At 36.9% G+C, this 23,260-nt stretch overlaps 1 protein-coding gene across 1 annotated transcript; it reads left to right on the forward strand.

Annotated features, from left to right (window-relative positions):
• The first annotated feature begins 1,125 nt into the window (after positions 1-1,125).
• On the forward strand, positions 1,126-1,788 carry LOC111911132 (cyclin-dependent protein kinase inhibitor SMR1). The gene has a single exon (XM_023906920.2). It carries the CDS (start codon positions 1,141-1,143, stop codon positions 1,624-1,626), a length of 486 nt encoding a protein of 161 aa, XP_023762688.1. The 5' UTR covers positions 1,126-1,140; the 3' UTR covers positions 1,627-1,788.
• Positions 1,789-23,260: the final 21,472 nt, after the last annotated feature.

The following is a 23,260-nucleotide window of genomic DNA, read 5'->3' on the forward strand; positions in this document are numbered from 1 at the left end:
CTTGGTTGGAGTTGTTCTAAACCGACTGCCTTCCAAACTTGAGCTAGGAAAAAAAAAAAAAAAAATAGAGGCGCGGGTTTGTTTTTTATTACGTGTGGAGTGTATGGCTTAAAAGACGAATCATTCTTTCAATTGTTGTGAGAATATAATTGGGTTAAGGAGTTGTGGAAGCTATTTTAAGATTGGTGCGACCTTGATCTCTCCAACATTTCGTCCATTGAGGAGCTCCTGGCTGGGGATTTCCCAATTCCCAATTTCCCATGTGTTTTATAAATCTAGCCCAACAAAAGGTATCATATGCATTGATTTTATCTATTCTTTGGTCAATTTAGCGGGCTAGAAATGAGCAAACCTTCAATAATAGTGCATTTTCTCCTATCCGGGTGTTTGATTACATCAAGGTGAATGTTTTCTTATGGGATAAAAATAAAGGGAAATAATTTTTTATAAATTGGTTGTCTTAGTATATTTTTTTCATTTTTTTTAATCTCTGTTGTTGTTTGTTGTTTTTCCTTTTGCCTCTAGCTTCTTTGCTAGTGGTTTTTATAAAATTTCACTGATCAAAAACAAAAACTAAATGTTTTTTAGCAACGTAATAAAAGAAACAAGTTTAAATCATTTAAATCATCCACTGTGTCCCCTATTATTTATACTGAAAACTTCATATACAATATTTTAACTAATTTCTCAAAATAATTTCGGCCAACCCCCAATTTATATTTATAAGACATTAATTGAGAATTAATGCACTTCTATTTATTTAGGCTCTGTCCCATTATTTATTTCCTCTTGACACATCATCTCATTGCACCCACACATTCAACCAATCAACTTTTTTTTAACATTTTTCAAACAAATATGACATGAAATCGCAAATTACTATATTTGAAAAAAAAGTACTAAAAGAGATGTACAATATGGAAAACACCTTGATAGCATACTAATCTCGAGAATTGTCTCATTTATTACATTTAATTTGAAATTAAATGTAATTGTTGCGTTTAGTAACACGTTAAATTCGAATTTAAGACACATCAATTAAACAACAATGCACCCAATATCCAATATATTAGATGAAATGACAAGATTATCCTTGATGTGAGGAAATGACGAAATTACCCATGGCATATTCTTTTCCATATGACTCGATTACCTTCTATCGCACGCCTCTTTCTTTCTTCCTCACATAAAGAGCGAGACTCTCACACGCATCTCCCTCCATTTCTTGTCAACACCTTCCTCCTTCTCAATCAAAATTCCACCACCATCATGTCCGCAGATCTAGAATTCCGGCTGCAAGAACTCCCGGCAATTCAGTTAACGTCTCTTACACTCAAGCTTCCATCACAGGAACAGGAATCGTCAGAGGAATCATGCAGAACTCAATCAGAACAAGTTGAAGAATGTGTAACGCCGACGTCGCCGGAGCACAGGATTCCGGAGATTCTCAGGTGTCCTCCGGCGCCTAAAAAACAGCGGCATGGTGCCTCTCCTTCCTGCAAAAGAAGGCTGACTGAATTTCAGTTCTTCGAGGTTGTTGCTAGAGACGAAATTGATTCCTTCTTCAAGGCAAGCTATGAATTAATCAACCGAAATTCATCCAAAAAGCGGAGGTGCCCTCTGTAAATTTTTTTATTACGAGAATTCATTCAATCTCGAGTTCATGATCGTATGAATTCTCTTCTATAAATATGTATGTAATTTTTCCACACGTCTCCTGTTAATTTCTTATGATATGTCAATTCAATTCACATCACGTTTAAATTGAAATCCGAATTCAGATCTGAATTATAGATTTAACTTGATCCTTTGAAGATTCACCCGATTTATTTTTCATGATTGAGAATTATCCAGATTTATTCCAAATTATGCTTTAGATTTTTCAAACAGATCTGAACAACGTTCTTCATGATTGTAACTTACAATTCTGTGTCTGTTATCCATCAAGGGTATGTATTTCTAGGATTAAATTATCGAATTTCAATCTTCATTTCATCATAAGTAATCATCACTTCCATTCTTACAACAAGATCCTTTTTTGTGAATTTCTCGATCAAGATAAATCATGATATATTTAAAATCACACACAACACACGCTTTTCGATTCAAATGGAAGGGATTTAAAAGAATAAAAATAGCAAACTGAATAAGATAAAACTGGTCCTAATTATCGAACAATGAGTACTGTTTAGTCGCTTTGTTTGTTTCCGGAATGAACAGGACCCATGCAGAGCTGTCTGTGTGTTGCTTGCTTGTACTTGGCGCCTGAGTTTGTATACAAAATTAGTTTATTCCAACATAGATGCAATTTTCCAATTAAATATCTTAATACTACTTACTAATAAAATAAATAAAATTAAAAAGATTTATGATCGATTATTTAATTTATTGTAATAACGTTATTACTGTAATTAAATCTTGTTATAAGTATATATACTTAGCTACTAGATGAGTAAAAAGAAATGAAGAGTGAGTATGAAGAAAGTGAAGTGATGATGAACATGTGGTGTGGTGGTCAGAATGAGAACTTAGAAGTCACGTTAGAATCAATGGATGCCAAAAAGTGGCAACCATATATGTTTATACAACTTTCTTCTTCACTATTTCTGTCTATATTTATATATTTCGTTCATAAAATTATATAATATTGTCTTTTAAGGGAGATTTATGATCTTGCAAATAACAAAAATTAAGGACACTAACTATATCAAATAAAACTATTGATGATTTAATTGTAATCAATTAAGATTGTAAATGGCATCATCCTCGTCCCCAACTCCAACCATAAGTTCAACCACCCAGCTCACCTATGGATAGGCTAAATGACAAAAAGATATTCATAAAGTAATTATAAAGTGTCATTTTAATAACACGATAAGGAGATACATATCATCATATTTAAGAAAACAAAAATCAATCTTAGATATAAAAATTATTCAAAATGCAACTATATTAAATTATTGAACGGATCCCATACATATAACTAATACTGATTATTTATTATTATTTTATTATAATCATTGAAATTAGTCAAATTTATTAGAAATAAAAACGTGTTAGTCTCTTTTTTCGTGTACATATAAAATACACATACATATATATATACTTATATATAATGAATGGGTCTTACAAATCACCGGATCAGTGCATAACAAAATATTAATCTCTAGAACTACATGTTGAGTCATCTACAATTAAATTAAATCTGAAATATACAAATAAGTTTTGTTTACATCCAAAATGTTTATAATATAATTAAACTTTAACCAAAATAAATTATATAAAATATCAATATTTTGATTCCTTTTAATTTAGTATTGATCTTGTTCGATTTTCTTTTGATATAAAAATATATTTATTTAATTGGGAAAGCAGTTATATTTGTTGCAAGATAGAAAGAATGTACTTGGAACTTGGAGCAAATGGAGTTTATTGATATTTGACTTTTTTACACATTGGAAAGTAACATGAATGGTCCAAGGATAACTTTTTCTTATATTTTATTTGTATTTTGTTAAATGAATTATTTCTTTTTAAAAACAAAATAATTGGTTTAGAATTTAGAACTTAGATCATAATACATATCTAAACTATTATAAATAAGTAAATAAACAACTACGTATTTTGTTCATTAAACTTCATATTTTGTGAATTGTGAGCTAAGCCAGCAACCACCGTCGTGACCCATCACCATCAACCGCCGCAACCACCCGTCGTCAACCACCCTCATCTGTCAGTTATGACTATATATCGAATGGGTAGTCGAAAGAAAGAAAGATAAAGAAGGGAAAAGAGGAAGATCATGTGGGTGATGGGATTGGGTTACCAAATACGCTATCCATCCACATGTGAGTGATTAATGAATCTTTCCATGTGAAAGTCTTTTCTAGTTTGCATAGGATTCCGTGAACGCCGTTATTCTTTAAGAAAGGATCCCTATGTGATATTTTCTTTTCTTTTTTAAATGCAATATGGGTTATGTATGGACTTATTCAATTTTTGTAATTAATATTAGAGTATTATATATGGTTATAATTATTAAAATAGGAGTAATATTCTACTTTTTTTTTTATACGATTAAAGTAGTTAGTTTTCAACTCCTTTTACTTGTTTTTCTTTAGTTGAATTTTGCTAAAATGTAATTCAGATCGACTTATTCATAATTAAATAGATCTAAACCATTACAATTAATTGTAAATATTTATCCAATTGTTGAGAATTTCTATTTAACTTATTTCTGTGACACAGATTTTTCGTTTTTTAGTTTACCTGTTTGTCTTATTCCTGAATGTCGAGAACAATTCATTATTGTGGAACCTCACTTAGTTTTATCAAATACATAAATTCAACACAAACTAAATGATCATGATGTTATCGGTGTCACTACATATCCAAAACATGGTCCACAACTCCACATATACCAATTACACTTGAACACTTTACGAACAATAATCTTTTAATATTTCACAATTTGTTACATAATATTTAAAAATGTCTTCTGATGATTACATGAACAAGAGAGTTGACCAAAAACTTTGCTAGACTTTTCAATTGATTGTAAGTTTTACAAGTCCCAAAACTACTCTTATCTACCTTTCCACCCCGCTCTATACATGAAGCGTTTCAGCGACCAAAATGTTTTTAGTAGCACTTTTATGTCATTTTTACCAATGCGTTATAAGCATTGTATACTTGTAAAATTGGGATGACAACTATTATATTTTAATGCAAACATTTTCAAATAGTATTTTATTTACCGATTTCACAATACAAACAACTTAATGGAGGGGTTTTGCAACGTCAGTTTGAAGAGCTTGTTGATTCTTTGTTAGCTAACTTTCTATTTTCTAATGATGGTGATGTTTGATGTTGGAAGGTTAATATTCTTGTTTGTCGGACTTAGTTGGATCGTCTCCCAACGAGATGGAATCTAAGTCGAAAAGGTGTTGAAGTGAATTCTTTGATGTGTCCTCTTTGTTCGTCTAAACCTGAAGAAGTGGATCATTTCCTATGGTCATGTGAGTTGGTGTCCTCAGTTAGGCCTAAAGTGTTGGGGAATGTAAGGGTACTGATGGTGGAAAACTGGATTCTTTATGGATCGTATAAGTTCACTTTCTGAACTGATATTTCCACACTATGTTTGGGTTATAGGAAATCCAGTCTAAGATAATCAAAAAGCATACTTGTGTATATAAGCACAGAAACACAAGCCAAATCGCCAGAAAGTTCTGTATTCGTTTTTTTAAGAAGAGTTGAGAAAAAGGGTTCTCTATACAGCTCAAAAGATGAGTCATATATATACATGACATATTAAGGTTTAATCTTCTAAATTAGTTAGTAAAATCACGAATTTAATGGCATAATTGATTGTTTCCAAAATTAACAAGATTTGTCAATTTTACCAAAATCATCCACTAGAATTCGGGTTTTCTATAATGAAACTAATTCAAGTTTTCGAAGACCTTTTGGGGCACTTCTCTAAACCCCACGGGACAACCACCATGGGCTCTGCCCCTTGGACCCGCTAGGGGTGCTACCCCTAGGACCCTGCAAGGGGACGCGACCCCCTTGACCCTCGTCGTTCTGTCGTACCGGCTTACAGTTCGCTCTTCTACATGCATGCACTCTGCATTCACCGAACATGTAATGTCGAGTACAAATAATAAGCTCTTTAGCTCACATGTTAGTTCCAGTTAACCAAAATGTCTGGTGATACTAAAATCACTAATAATCCTCCCTCATTTTAATGTAACCCATGAACTAACATAAAATTATCTAAACACACCAAACTAGTACATAAATGAAAATGTCGAAATAATTGAATTCCTTAGTATCAAACAATTCAAATACTTGGGAATCAAGGTGTTCTAAGAATTGAACCCTTCAACCTAACTGAATTCCTAAAAGTAATATACATACTAGTTTATTGAACTTTCTAGCAAAATACAACTTGACACTATTATAAATGTAACATCCATAAAATTCAAACCAATTTAAAACTTTTTAGAACATTTAAAAACCAATAATTATTACAAATTTGTTTTCAAAATGGTTTCATGTCAAGGTATCCCAGAATCAAATCATAAAAATATAAGGAGGTGCACGATCACACCTTCGCCTTCCCGCGATCATCAAAAGTACTTGAACATAATAACAATTGTAAGCTCAAAGCTTAGTGAGTTCCCCCAAAATATCAACACCATACAAATCATAGCTATATCATAGCAACAAATAAACAAACAGCATGTATAATGAGCCATCAACCTGACTGGACCGCCTAGCAGGGCTATCAGTCTATTTGGACCGCTCTGCGAGCCATCAGCACGTCCGGACCACCTCTCAGGGCCTTCAGCCTATCCAGACCGTTCGTCGGTCCTTTGGCCTGAGTAGTATGCCCTATCCAGGTCTGCAATTTATACAGTTTGCCTTGGGTATGTTGGCCTTCAGCACAAATAATGTCCGCCTTAACCCAACCCCCAATCAAACAATCATGTACACATAAATATCATGCACTAGCATATATAACAGTTAAACCGATCTAACAGATCACTAATCATAGGAACATCCTATAACCAGGATACCGACCTAACCGATCACTAACATAGCATCATCCTATATACCAGGATACCGACCTACCAGGTCACTAAGCATATCATCATCCTAACTACCAGGATGCAAATCAATAAGCATATCATGCAATAAACCCGGATACAAATCCGAAAAGGGTCGGCATTGGTGCCTTCGACCCTGTTAGTATAGTCAGGACTCACCTTACAAGTAAGTTCGGGATAATAAATGTCAACTCTCCAAATACAACTCCACACTCAATCACCTACATCCACCAGTGATCCACTTCCATAAATTTCCAAATTACTAAAATACCCCCAGAAGTCAAAATGGTCAACCCTTGGTCAAAGTTAAAGTCAACGGTAAAGGTCAAGAGTCCATGTTGACCCAACTCGGTGAGTGTAGCCCACTGACTCATCGAGTTCATCCAGAACTCGAGAAATCATGAAAAAATCCTAGTTGACTCGTTGAGTTTCTAGACAACTCGTCGAGTCCATGCGATTTTTGAATGTCGGGAAAACCCTAACTAGCTTGTCGATTCATCTCCTTGACTCGTCGAGTCCATGCAAAATCAAAAACGGCTAATCTTCATCTGACTCGTCGAGTTGACCATGCAACTCATCAAGTCCCTTCCGTCCATTTCTCATTCAGACGTTTTTAAGCTACCCCAAAGCTCCAAATTGTAGAACTAACTTCCTAAGGCATAGTTACCATGTAAAGTTGCAAACTTTACGTGCATGCAAGGTCTTAAAGGCCAAAATCAAGCCAAAGAAGAAGTTTTAGGTAAGGAAAAGGCTATAACTTTCTAAAAACTAGAATTTTATGAATATAAGGGCTAGAGGAGTCCAGATCTGAAGTTACAACTTCAGATCATGCCCAATGCCTGAAATAACCCACAACCAACTAGAAATGGCCCTAAACCTTTGCATGAAGAGATCTAGTTAGAGAAAACGATTTGTTACCTTCAAGATGATGCTAAGATGAAGTAGAATTAGATCTATAAGCTTCTCCTTGCTCCAAGCTCCTTAGACTTCAAGCTCTCTTCACAAAATCCACCTTCCAAGCTTCTTAACACACACACAAATGGAGAGTATATGTGATTAGGGTTTTCTGAGCTCAAGGGGGCGGTAAGGGAGGTAGAGGGAGGGTAATGACCCTTTAAATAGGTTGTAAAACCCTAAAAATTTAGGGTTTCATTTTCCAGCTCCTACTCGTCGAGTTGGGGTCCTCCGACTTGTAGAGTAGACCTCTGTAACAACCCGTTATTTTCAAGTCAATAAAAGTCAACAAAAGTCAAACTTGCTAAATAAAAGTCAATTTGTCAATTAGTTAAATTTATAATGTTTAAATATAATTTAATATCTATCGAATTTTTATTATATTATATAAATGTTTTAAGTATTTAGGAATACAAGCACTCCAACCGAAAGCCCTCGCATGGGACACCCTCTTCGGATCGAAAACAGATTTTGGTCAGCACCGAAATCTCCCTACAAAGGTCCGACACTTATATTGAAAACCTGACACACACACACACACACACACACACACACACATATATATATATATATATATATATATATATATATATATATATATATATATATATATATATATTCAGCCGCAATCATACTTCATTTCTCACTTTCCAAACCGAAAACTCCCTCAATTTGCTCTCAAAAACCCATCCAAAAATCCTCTCAACTATCAAATGAAATCATCATATCTTCAAGGGATTTTACCCAGATGTTCATAATTTCCCTAACAACACCAAGAACAATCTTCAAATCTTCAAGCACACCGAAAACACCTAGCACATCAAAAACACCCAAGCTTACACCCAAAACACCCAGCACACCGAAAACACCTAGCACATCGAAAACATCCAAGCTTACACCGAAAACCCCCTAGAACACCGAAAATGCCTAGAGTACCTTCAAATAATTCCTAAGACTTTTTGTAACTATTTCTTACATAATTAAGTGTTGTCTAACACTTTAAATTATTATTTATTATTTAAATTAATATCTTATTAATTTAAATATGATACCGTGTATAATTATTATTAGGATCTGACTACTCACACGGGTTTTAACCCGAGGATCATCGCTACCGCTTCGTATCCAAACGAGAACGCACATTCGATGTGAGTTCATACCCCTATGTTTTGACTATTTTTCAATGTTTGGGGGGAGGGGGAATACAAGTAAAATACAAGAGATCTTGTGTTAACATTCAAACGATTTCAAACCATTTCAAGCTATTTTCAAGTTGTATCAAGTTAATCTAATTTGTTTCAATTGTCGATTTTACCAAAATATATGTTTGTGTATATATATATATATATATATATATATATATATATATATATATATATATATATATATATATATATATATATATATATATATGATTCAACAAACTTAGGACTAGTGTTTTTGCTTTAACTCATGTTCCTTCTTTTGGTTGTGGGCTTAGGGTGGAAACGCTAGTCCGACTGTCTTTTTAATCTCAATTATATATGTTGTACATATATATATATATATATATATATATATATATATATATATATATATATATACATATTTGTGTGTGTGTGTGGGTGTATATATATATATATATATATATATACATATATATTTGTGTGTGTGGGTGGGTGGGTGTATATATATATATATATATATATATATATATATATATATATATATATATATATATATATATATATATATATAAGTATAAAACTTATTTACATAAAGCCTTAACCTCTTTGTAATATGCCGAGCAAAGGGGTGTTTTCATAATTATTTCAGTATATACAAAACGTACATATAAACTATCATAGGTATAGTTTATGGAACATACATGCTACTTTACTAGTTCAAGAAACTATACAAGAACATACATGATAAATTATAATAGGTATTATTTATGGAACACGTACACTATTTTACTAAGTTTCAAGAGTACTATACATAAATAATTATTTAAGTATAATTATTTTACACTACAGAACATTACCAAAAAGGGGATACATACGTTTACAAGACCAAGTGAACATTTACACACTATACGTAAACAAGTTAACACATGATTGTGAGCCACTTCTTCAATTTACCTATCAAGGTATGCTTTAAGTCCTGATTATACCCAAAGTCTCCTAGAGGGAGAGCGTGAATTTATGTATAGATCTATACGGGACTGACAATCCTGCACCTGAACTGTTAGCTACAGGTAGGTCGGCAGGCTTGGGGTGACAAATGTCATAACATTCTGATGCCTAAAGAACGTCGCGCAGGCCACTAGTCACTTTAGGATAGTTATAACCTCACTCACAATAAGTATTAACTAAACATTTTGTTTACAGGACCGATACATCTTCAAACGCTTTTATTTTAATAATATAACTACATTACAATACACTACTTTACAGTACCTCTGGTGGATTCCATGCTCATACATACAAAGGGTTTTCATACAGATACACTATAGTATACTATTTTCCCAACACAATACTCTATTTTCTTAATACCATACAACGTATAGTTTTGGGAAGCATTCATTTATATAGTTTTTTTTAATAATAAGACTGCAGTATACTATTTTCGAGTACGATAACAAACATACATTTGGTCTTAAGGTTTAAGGCTACTTTTCATTTACAATAGAAAATATCAGATTTTCTAAAGGAACACACTAACATTTTCAGAGAACAAAGACAATCTTTCCATCTCAAAAACATACTTATGAACTCACCAACTTGAATGTTGATACACTTTCAAAATCACTTGTATTCTCAGAGATCCAGTAGACAGGGACACTACATGTTTTTTAGAAGACGGAGCATTCATGGTGTCACGTCTATAGTTTTTGTTATACATTTTGATGTGATACAAACAATGTTGCAAACTCAATGTAAATACTACTTTATCAATGCAATGGTTGCTGTTACTCTGATTACTATTATTTAATTGTTGTGATACTGTACATGGCGTCCTCCGCCCCCGAACGTTTCCGTCGTTCCGGTTTGGGGGTGTGACAGATTTGTATCAGAGCATTGTTTATAGTGAACCAAGTATATCTAACCATGTAAGATTTAAAACTATAAATACATTGGGACCGAAGTGCTCTGACTAAAGGTATATTTAAAAAAATAAGTGTTTTATAAGAAGTATACGAACATGCATACATACCAAAAACAGTATCACGGTAAGAACAACATAAAAGTATTTGGATGAGTTCGACACTACAGTTAAACCTGGATAGTTATGTAATCGTATCTGGGATAAATATAGCCTGATCAACTATATTTATTCAAGATACAACCAACATGTGTTTGGGAGTGACCATAGTGTTGCAACAAATCTAGAACTTACCAACTCTATACATCAGAAGAACTCTAGAACCAAACATAAAGTTAAAATACTATAGGAGTATTTGATGGTGCTATAACACTACCACAACAATATCTAGGCCTCGACAGTTATATAAACTAATAGTCAGGAAGGGCCTTCTTACCGGAATCAATCATGTGAAAACAAAGGACCCTTACTGATAGATCTATAATTGCTAAGTGTATGCGTAAAGGTTATATATAATTAAGATTTTATAGACTTAGAATTTATGATTTAGCTTTACTTTCTGTTCCTTGTTTGGTTGTGGACTTAGAGAAGGATCATTTATTCGAAGGTCTATTTGGTCTTGGTTATATATAATTTGTATACACTATGTGATTATAGGGGGATCATGCACGAGTCACACTATACAAATTCATTTCAAGTGTTGCTATAAATTTGAGGAAATGAAATTGAGATTGTTTACTTATGTTAGTAGACTTCCACTATAAATCTCATAATAGAACACTATAATAGTCAGGATAAGATATAATTTGTTCAATATCACCTGACTCATGACCACTATAGAGGACTTATCATCACTTTCTCTTTAATCATTATAGAGAAAGATGCCTCCAAAGAAGTCCAACAGGAACAAAAAAAACCCTCCATCGAATCCACCACCACCGCCTCCTCAGTATGACCCTGTTGTTTTCCAAGCAGCAGTAACAGCCACCATAGCAGCCACCATGATGCAAGTTAACGTAAGTGGCGTTAGTGGGTGGGTAATGGTGCCAACACTTCTAACCACGGAGATAGCCATGGACACCCAAGGGAGTGTTCATATAAAGACTTCATGAACGCTAAACCCAAATCCTTTGATGGCACCGGAGGTGTCATTGCTTTAACACACTGGTTCGAGAAGAACGAATCGGTATTTGAAATATGTGCGTTCCCCGAAACTAGCAAAGTGAAATTTGCAGCATGCACTTTCATAGACAGAGCCCTTTCTTGGTGGAACAGTCATGTCTAGTCATTAACTCTACCAATTGCCAATGCCATGAGCTGGGAAGACTTAAAGGAGCTGATGCTAGCAGAATATTGCTCGAGGGGCAAGGTGCAAAAGCTAGAGCAAGAGATCTGGGGTCTGACGATGAAGGACTCTGAAATTGCTGCATACACTGCCAGATTTAGTGACCAAGCTACCCTGAGTCCCGGGATGGTCACCTCCTAGATCATGGGGTTCGTCAAGGATTCATAACAGTCATCCCCGAACAACCAAAAGAAAATGGTGGCAAGAAGAAATTCTGGAACAAAAGAAAGGGGAAATCATCATAGGAGTCCTCGAAAAAACAACAAATAGTGGCAGTTCATGCTACTACTGTTCCTTTTGTTGTTCCGACTGCTCCAACACCTCCCAGTCGCTATGCTAGGAACTTACCAAAGTGCAATAAATGTAATTTCCATCACTACGGACCCTGTCGGGAGATGCATTGCAATAACTGCAACAGGAAGGGGCTCACAACCCGTTTCTGTAAGGCACCGGCATAACCAATCACCCAGGTCCCTAGCGGAGGAGTCAGCTAAGCTTGTTATGGGTGTGGCGAAACTGAGCACTTCAAGAGAGATTGCCCGAAAGCAAAGAACGTTGGTGGAGTGGGCAGAGTGCTAGCTATTGGACAGGAGGAAGCAATAGCGGATCCCACTGTGGTCACATGTACGTTTCTCCTCGATAACTCTTATGCATGCATACTCTTTGATAGTGGTGTTGAGAGGAGTTTCGTGAGCCATAAATTTAAGCACTTAATTAGCCAAAAACCACAATCACTAATCGAAACATTCACCGTAGAGATGGCCAACGGGAAAACTGAAAGCACTAACGATATATACGTAGGTTGTACCCTCACTCTAAACTACTTTTCCTTAAAAATTGACCTTATGTCGGTCTCAATAAAAAGCTTTGACATCATCATCGGCATAGATTGGTTAAGTCCTCACCCTGCTGATATTATATGCTATGAAAAGCCGATTTGCCTTAATCTGCCAAGTGGCGAAACTCTCGTCATTTACGATGACAAACCCGATACGAACCTTTGCATCATCTTTTGCATCAATGCCCAAAAACATCTGCGCAAGGAGTATCACACATTCTTAGCTCACGTAGTGAACGAGAAACAAGAAGTAAAAGAGCTCAAGAGCATTCTCGGAGTCTGTAATTTTCCTGACGTCTTTCCCGAGGATCTCCCAGGAGTTCCTTTAAACGTTAAGTCGAGTTACGAATTGACATGATTCCTGGAGCTACCCCCGTAGCCAAATCCCCGTAGCATCTAGCACCAACAGAGATGTTGGAATTATCCAACCAACTAGACGAACTACTCAGTAAGCGATTCATCAGACCGAGCTTCTCACCCTAGGGAGCACCAGTCCTGTTTGTGAAGAAGAAGGATGGATCTTTCCGCATGTGCATAGACTACCGCGAACTAAACAAGCTCACCATTAAGAACTGATACCCCCTACCGCGAATAGACGATCTGTTCGACCAACTCCAAGGAGCGAGCTACTTTTTGAAGATCGATCTGAGATCAGGGTACCACCAATTACGAGTCTAGGAGAGTGATGTTCCCAAGACAGCATTCCGATCTTGTTATGGTCACTACGAGTTCGTAGTGATGCCCTTCGGTTTGACAAATACACCAGCAGTGTTAATGGACTTAATGAATCGGGTGTGTCAGTCTTTCCTAGACAAATTCATGATAGTATTCATATATGATATACTTATCTACTCACAAAGCGAGGAGGAACATAGTCAGCATCTGAGAGAAGTTCTAGAAACATTAAGGGTGGAGAAACTTTATGTGAAGTTCTCAAAGTGTGAGTTTTGGATTCGGAAGGTAGATTTCCTTGTTCATGTGGTCAGTGAAGAGGGAATACATGTGGACCCCTCCAAAATTAAGGCAATCGAGAATTGGTCAGCACCAAGAATGACAACTGAGATCCGCTAATTCTTAGGACTTGTTGACTATTACCGCAGGTTCATACATGATTTCTCTAGAATCACCAAGCCACTTACCACCCTGACTCAGAACAGTGCAACTTTTAGTTGGGGAAAAGAACAAGACACTACGTTCCAAATGCTAAAGCAAACCCTATGCAGCGCACCTATCTTGTCTCTTCCAGAGTGAAAGCACTAACCATGAGTATAAAACTTATTTACATAAAGCCTTAACATCTTTGTAATATGTCGAGCAAAGGGGTGTTTTCATAATTATTTCAGTACATACAAAACATACATATAAACTATAATAGGTATAGTTTATGGAAGATACATGCTACTTTACTAGTTCAAGAAACTATGCAAGAACATACATGATAAATTATAATAGGTATAATTTACGGAACACGTACACTATTTTACTAAGTTTCAAAAGTACTATACATAAATAATTATTTAAGTATAATTATTGTACACTACGAGAACACTACCAAAAAGGGGATACATACATTTACAAGACCAAGTGAACATTTACACACTATACGTAAACAAGTTAACACATGATTGTGAGCCACTTCTTCAATTTACCTATCAAGGTATGCTTTAAGTCCTGATTATACCCAGAGTCTCCTAGAGGGAGAGCGTGAATTTATGTATAGATCTATAAGGGACTAACAATCCTGCACCTAAAATGTTAGCTACAGTTAGGCCGGCAGGCCTGGGGTGACAAATGTCATAACATTCCAACGCCTGAAGAAAGTCGTGCAGGCCACTAGTCACTTTAGCATGGTTATAACCTCACTCAATATAAGTATTAACTAAACATTTTGTTTACCGGACCAATACATCTTCAAAGGCTTTTATTTTAACAATAGAAGTACACTACTATACACTACTTTACAGTACAGCTGGTGGATTCCAGGCTCATACATACAAAGGGTTTTCATATAGATACATTACAATACACTATTTTCCCAACACAATACTCTATTTTCTTAATACCGTACAACGTATAGTTTTGGGAAGCATTCATTTATATAGTTTTTTTAATAATAGGACTGCAGTATACTATTTTTGAGTACGATAACAAACATACATTTGGTCTTAAGGTTTAAGACTACTTTTCATTTACAATAGAAAATATCGGATTTTCTGAAGGATCACACTAACATTTTCAGAGAACAAAGACAAGCTTTCCATCACAAAAACATACTTATGAACTCACCAACTTGAATGTTGATACACTTTCAAAATCACTTGTATTCTCAGAGATCCAGTAGACAGGGACACTACATGTTTCTTAGAAGACAGGGCATTCATCGTGTCACATCTATAGTTTTTGTTATACATTTTGATGTTATAAAAACAATGTTGCAAAATCAATGTAAATACTATTTTATCAACGCAATGGTTGTTGTTACTCTGATTACTATTATTCAATTGTTGTGATATTGTACATGACGTCCTCCGCCCCCGAACGTTTCCGCTATTCCAGTTTGGGGGTGTGACAACTTCATAAATCATGTGGGCTGACTAATCTCTACACGACGAGTTGGGGCCTCAACTCGTCGTGTAGGCTTCTTTAATTGCATCAAATCCTTAAAATCTCATTCTCGGAAATCAGGATGTTAAAATCCCCCCCCCCCACTTGAATTAGGCTTCATCCTCGAAGCCTGCTGTAGTGGACCAATTCGGACAATGCTTTTGCATTCCAGCCTCCGGCTCCCAAACCTACTCGGATCCCATCCGATGTTGCCACTTGTACCTTTACCAAAGGTACCTCCTTGCAACACAAAATCTTTACCTCTTGTTCCAAGATGACCACTAGCGTCTCGATGTAGTTCAAGCGCCCATCGTCCTTAAGATCACCCAATGATGCCACAGTGTCCTCGCCTAACATGTACTTTTGCAACTGCAAGACATAGGAAGTGCTATGAATCAGACTGAGCTCCTCCAGGTAACCCAGTCGATATGCTGCCTTGCCAACCTTGGCAAAACCCAAAATGGCCCAATATAACAGGAACCCAAATTCCCTTCTTCTTGTAGCAGATCACACCCTGAAAACATGGAGTTCTTCCCAGAACACAATCATGGATCATACACGGTTGCCGATAATTCTTTGTTGGAGAAGAGATTATATATTTTTTTCAAGGGAACTCATTCAATGACCGAATTTTCATAGATAGCACGGACTACGGGAGGAAAACTAGGAGAAGAACCCTTTTTGTGCTAACAGGATAATGCTTCCTTCAGCTCCCAAATCTAGATACAGTAACAGTCAACTGCTAACGCATAACCACAAACACCTCTAACTGGACCGAACAACCTCAGGCTGGAATATTAATATGTCGAATCCAATCAACCACCGGATTGAAATTCTCAGGGCTTATCGGCCTACCACCTAAATCATATCGCTCTTCCTGGCCTTCGTGCCTACGACTTACAGTCGGCACGCACCGGGTATCTTGGCCTACTGACGCAACCCTACTACTCCTCTCGAGTCTCCGTTCCTACGACTTACAATCGGCACGCACCGGGTATCTTGGCCTACTACCACAACCCTACTGCTCCTCTCAATTCTTCGTGACTACAACTTACAGTCGGCCCCGCACCAGGTATCTTGGCCTACTGCATCAAGCAGGACCGCCTCAACCCTCCCAACACAATGTGTTGCCATAGATAATTAGGAGAAAGATCTTGATGGGTTTTAGCCATAAGAACTTTCCTATGTGCGCATGCAAAACCCTAATGCTCGGATCTAGGCTTTCTAATTAAACATGCTTTGAATCCAAGACTTCTAATAGCTAATTAGGTTAAATAACAACATTGAAACAGATCTAGAACCATACCTTTGAATTCCTTTGATGACCTTGTTGTCTTGGAGCTTCTAGAGTCACAATTGTCACTCCTCTAATGGCTTACAAACACCAAATAGCAAGGAGGATGATTTGGGAGAGAGGAGAGGGGAGGAATTCGGCCAGAGCTTCTCTACTTTAGGTTAAGTGTCGAATTCCCATAGCCATGGGGTCTATTTATACTTGTAGACTCCTTAAGGGTTACAACCTAAACCCTATTGGATAATCTTCTCTTAAGGCTATCCAAATCCATTCTTAAGATAAGCAATGGACGATTTGAGCTATCCTTTAGCTTCTAGATTCCGTCCATTATATATCTATATGGATTTACAGTCTAAAATTTAACTATCAAACAATTGGCAGTTTATACCCTCTTATTAAATTAATCTCTTTAAGTCACCAAATTAATTCTAATTAATTCTATGACTTGTATTAACAATGTTATTATTCTTTATAATAATATTTACTCTCTCTTAATAAATCATCCTATCAAGTTGCTATGGTGAAGGCAACCCAAAAGGACCATGCACAACCGGGTCAATCGTAGCTCTCAAAGACACTGTCAAACTCTGATCTAATCAATCTTGTCCTTTAGATAAGGGATCGTACAGTCCTCTGTTAGATATCATGCTGACAGTCCTATGGAATGGTTAGTCAAGCATTTAGGTTTCTCGATCTCTGATTTATTTGACATAGAACTTAATCGAATACATCAATTCAGTTCTGAACGGGCCCGGCACATAAGTCAAATCGAATCATCGAGCGGCCGAGATATCGCTTTTACCTTCTTAGATAAAAGTTACAGATAAACTTCGACTTATATGCATTTACTTATTCATTAACCAACTATACACAACAATGCGTTTTATAACACTGAGTTACTGATGCGTTTTCGCATTATCAATGTACAATCAATTAACAAATAACAAACCATATATCTAGGTTTTAAGACTATATGATATTATCATCTTGCGATCACCCTTTTATATCTTATTCCATAAGGTGACTCTAGCAAGCGCGGGTTTGTTCCAATGCTCAAAACTAGTTCATAAGCACTCATGAACATTGCAGCAACCCTTTGCTATGTCTAACACCATTTAGACAATCTACACACCAATTCATGACAATATTCATTCACATCTACTTCCAACATATGAACGATTGAGGACAATTTGAACAATTCGACTATTCCTAATAAACTCAATTATTCTGGAAGTCAAAACATGCAAAGTGAAACAATAGTTAAACAATTAACATAAGATAGTAACATTACTCATAAATAAAACTCCTTTATTTAATCATCAAATGTTAATTACATTTATCTATTACACGTTTCTAATACTATCTAATCTATGCTAATATCATCCTTCAGCCCAATGCTCCTAGCATGCTGCAAGTGTTTAACCCTACTCAGTCCCTTCGTAAGCGGATCTGCTGGGTTATCTTCTAATGATATCCTTTTCACTATGAGTTGTCCTTCTTCTACACGATGTCTGATGAAGTGATATTTTCTGTCGATATTTCGTGATCTACCATGATCCCTCGGTTCCTTGGTCAAGGCAACCGCTCCTTCGTTATCACAGAAAATCTCCATGGGCTCCTTTATGGCAAGTACAACTCCAAGATCACCGATGAAGTTCTTTAGCCATATTGCCTCCTTCGACGCTTCGCTCGCTGCAATGTACTCTGATTCGCACGTTGAATCAACTACGGTTTCCTGCTTGGAACTCTTCCATGTCACTGCTCCTCCATTTAGGGTAAAGACCCAGCCCGACTGCGAATGGTAGTTGTCCCTGTCGGTCTGAAAACTGGCGTCACTATACCCTCGCACCTTCAAGTCATCACTCCCTCCGAGGACTAAGAACCATTCCTTCGTCCTCCGAAGGTACTTAAGGATATTCTTCACCGCAATCTAATGTGCTCTGCCAGGATTCCCTTGATATCTGCTAACCATGCTCAAAGCAAAAGCTACATCAGGGCGAGTACAAGTCATAGCGTACATGATTGAGCCAACTGCGGAAGCGTATGGTACTCGGCTCATTTCTGCTATCTCAGCTTCGGCACTCGGACTTTGAGTCTTACTCAACTTGGCATTACTTTGTATCGGTAATTCTCCCTTCTTTGAGTTTTCCATACTAAAACGTTTCAGTACCTTCTCTAAGTAAGTATTCTGACTAAGTCCAATTAGTCTCTTACTTCTTTCTCTTACTATCCTTATTCCCAAAATGTAAGAAGCCTCTCCGAGGTCCTTCATAACGAAGCACTTCCCGAGCCAGGACTTAACCTCCTGCAGAGTCAGGATGTCATTTCCTATGAGTAATATGCCATCGACATATAGAACGAGGAAGCTTACTATACTCCCACTGGCTTTGACATATACACACGATTTGTCTTCGCTTCGTACAAATCCAAACTCTTTGACTTTCTCATCGAAGCAAAGATTCCATCTGCGAGACGCTTGCTTAAGTCCATAAATGGACTTCTCAAGCTTACACACTCTATTCGGATGCTTCGGATCCACAAACCCCTCTGGCTGAGCCATGTAAACATCCTCAGCCAACTTTCCGTTAAGGAAAGCGGTCTTGACATCCATTTGCCAAATCTCATAATCATAAAATGTGGCAATAGCTAGCATCACTCTAATAGATTTAATCTTCGCAACTGGTGAGAAGGTCTCATCATAGTCAACTTCGGTAGTTTGAGTAAAGCCCTTCGCAACCAATCGCGCTTTATATGTGTGTACTTTACCATCCACGTCGGTCTTCTTCTTGAAGATCCATTTGCACCCAACGGTCTTACGTCCGGGCACATAATCAACCAAATTCCAAACTTGGTTATCATACATGGATTGGATCTCGCTATCCATCGCCTCTTTCCATTTTGCAGACTCCGGGCCTGCCATGGCTTCCTTATAGCTATTAGGTTCATCAAGGTTTACTAGTGTACCATCACTAATATACGTGTCCCCTTCGGTAATAATATGAAAACCATAAAACTGGGGATGAACTCTAACTCTATCGGAACGTCTAAGAGGTAAGGACTCATCAATCGGTTCAACCGGAGTTTCCTCCTTGGGTTGAGTGCCAGCGGTAGAGGTTCCTTCATTTATCGACTCTTGAATCTCTTCAAGCTCGATTTGCCTCCCACTGTCTCCTTGGCCTATGAGTTCTCACTCTCGGAAAACTCCTATCCTCGCAACAAAGACAACATTGTCCTTCGGTCTATAGAAGAGATATCCAAAGGATGTCTGCAGGTAGCCGATGAAAATACATCGCTCACTTCGAGGTTCGAGTTTGTCATGAGTATCTCGTCTTACGAAAGCCTCGCAACCCCAAACCTTGATATGTGCTAACGAGGGAGCTTTCCCTGTCCACATCTCGTGAGGTGTTTTGGCAACCTTCTTTGTAGGGACTCGGTTAAGGATACGGGCGGCAGTCTCTAAGGCATACCCCCAAAAGAGATAGGTAGTGAAACACGACTCATCATAGAGGGAACCATATCCAATAAGGTTCGATTACGCCTATCTGCCACACCATTCAACTGCGGTGTCCTAGGAGGCGTCAATTGCGAAACTATTCCACACTCCTTGAGATAATCGTGGAATTCAAGACTTAGGTACTCTCCTCCTCGATCGGATCGAAGCATCTTGATTTTCCTGCCCAATTGATTCTCCACTTCATTCTTGAACTCTTTGAACTTTTCAAAGGTTTCTGACTTTTGCTTGATTAGATAGATATACCCATATCTACTATAATCATCGGTAAAAGTCACGTAGAAGCGGTTCGCATCCTTCATGGTTGATCTAAATGGTCCACATACATCGGTATGTATTAAGTCCAATAGACCTTCACCCCTTTCACACGTACTCGTGAAGGGTGACTTAGTCATCTTTCCAAGTAAACAAGACTCGCATGTGTCATCTTCCCTAAGGTCGAATGACTCCAACACTCCATCCTTTTGGAGTTGGGCTATGTGTTTCTTGTTGACATGTCCAAGACAACAGTGCCACAAGGATGCTTTATCCATACTAGTGGAAGAATCTATATTCAAAACATCATTTCCTAAGTTATCAACAATCATAACAGTTTCATAAATTCCATTACATGGTATAGCTTCAAAGTAAAAGACACCATTTAGATAAGCCAAAATAGAACCATTCTCATTATTAAAAGAAAATCTAAAACCTTGTCTATATAAACCATGAAATGAAATGATGTTTCTAGCCATTTCTGGCGAATAGCAACAATTGTTCAAATCTAAACATAAATTATTCCTAAGCACTAAAGAATACACTCCAATCTTGGTCACAGGCGACGATCTTCTGTTCCCCATGATTAGATTGATTCTTCCTTGCTCCACATCCCTACTTCTTCTTAGTCCCTGCACATTAGAACAAATGTGGTAACCACAACCGGTATCAAGAAACCAAGAATTAGCATGATTAGAATCGTTAGATTTAATTGTGTATATACCTGCAAAAGATGGATTGATCTTTCCTTCCTTGATGGCTTGCAGGTACTCTAGGCAGTTTCTCTTCCAATGTCCTATCTTGTGGCAATGGTGGCATTCTGCCTCCTTCGGGTTAGGGTAGGGCTTAGCGGGATGAACTTTGGTCCCACTAGAAGAGGCACCATCTCGAGCTTTAACCTTGCGATATTTCTTAGACGAAGCCTTCCTCTTCTTTCCCTTCCCTTGACCGATAGCCAAGACAAGAGCAGCAGGCGGATTGGGAGTTGGTGCAACAGACTTGTCTTTGAAGTTGCTCTCAGCGACCCTCAAGAGACCTTGGAGTTTGCTTAGGGTGACCTCCTCTTTTTTCATGTGGTAGGTCATCCTAAATTGATTGTACATCGGAGGCAAAGAGTGAAGCACCATGTCGATCGCCAAGTCTTCTCCAAAGTCAACATTTAACTTGCGAAGGCGGTCGACATACCTTTGCATCTTTTGCAGGTGCACGGTAAGAGATTCTCCATGACCCATCTTAGCGGAAATCATGTTGGTGAAAATCTCATAACGCTCTTGTCTCGCGTTCTGGTGGTATCTCTCCAATAAGTCTTGATGCATCTCGTACGAGTACATGTCCTCGTAGGACTTTTGGAATTCGGAGTTCATGGTGGCTATCATGATGCAATGTACCTTCGTTGCATCTCGCTCATGAGTTTCAAAAGCGGTAATTTCAGCCGGAGTAGCGATTTTGGGGTTGATTTTCTCGAGCTTCTCATCGAGGACATACTCCTTATCCTCATAGCGAGCAATGGTGCGAATGTATCTTATCCATTCGCTAAAGTTCGTTCCATCGAAGGTGACCTTTTGGCAAAGGCTCATCAACGTGAAAGAACTAGCAGCAGCGTTGTTTGCGTTCGACATCTACAAATAGAAAGGACAAAGATAGATTAGAATAAGAATCCCTAATTATCACCCAATAAGAAAAATTAGGGCTAGGATCCAACAATAACATTTACATACTAGAAAAGGGATGCTGTAATCTAACATGCAAATAAATTGAAGGTAAGTGAATGACGATTCACTAATTCTCCATCACAAAACCTAACTATTAGTCCTAAGTGTATTGAGAATTCCTAGGTTCGGATGAGATTCATTGAAACTATTCAATGGCATGTTTAAATCTCGATATGCCCCTCTAGTTTGTGACTGGGATACCGAGGATCACAAAGCGGGTGTGAACTACCATGCAAATTCACATGGTGCCTTCATTGTAACGATCACCTATTCGATGTGCCGGTAAACCACACACGCTCCAACGAACTATGATAAACAATGAATCACCCTTTGCCACCTTTGCTTAGAACCAATTAGTGTGTCGGTAAACCACACACGCTCCACTAACTTCTTAGCAAGGGTGCAAAGTGTAACTTCATGGGATTGCATCAATTCACTTTTCCTAAAGTAACTAAGATTGAGAAATTTTTTAAAATTGTGTAGTTACTTTGTATTACTTATTATACTTTTAATGAGGTTGCCCTATCCTACCCGTTCGTCTAACGACCCTCCACCGATCAAGCAAGCGGTGGGTGTGAGTGTACACCCATTAAGCACCATTTTATAGGCCGCAGCCTTATACCCACCTTATAGATCGGCTTCGTGAATGAGGCCTACTAACGGTAAGACTAGCATTTTAGTTATACATACATACATATATATATATATATATATATATATATATATATATATATATATATATATATATATATATTATTCTAGTAATATCATATTAGTATAGGGTTGTATTTTAAACATTTTAAAATCTAGGGTTTGAAATTTAAGTTGTCTAAATTAAAACTTTTAATCACAAAATATAAATTTCAAAACTTGAGGACAAGTTTTAAACATTTAAAACATGGAGGATCAAATAACAAATAATTTCAATTAACAATTAATTTCCTAATTATCTATATTTGATTTATTCAAGATTTCTTTTTAAGATAATTACCAAAATAATCAAAATAATTAATTAATTATCATATAAGGAAATTAAATATTTTATTAGTTGA

This window comes from Lactuca sativa, chromosome 8, assembly GCF_002870075.4.
Source record: "Lactuca sativa cultivar Salinas chromosome 8, Lsat_Salinas_v11, whole genome shotgun sequence".
Taxonomy (NCBI): domain Eukaryota; kingdom Viridiplantae; phylum Streptophyta; class Magnoliopsida; order Asterales; family Asteraceae; genus Lactuca; species Lactuca sativa.

Bases quoted from the DNA above. Each gene is read 5' to 3' on its own strand.
- LOC111911132 (XM_023906920.2), top strand. From the start codon at position 1,141: ATGACTCGATTACCTTCTATCGCACGCCTCTTTCTTTCTTCCTCACAT.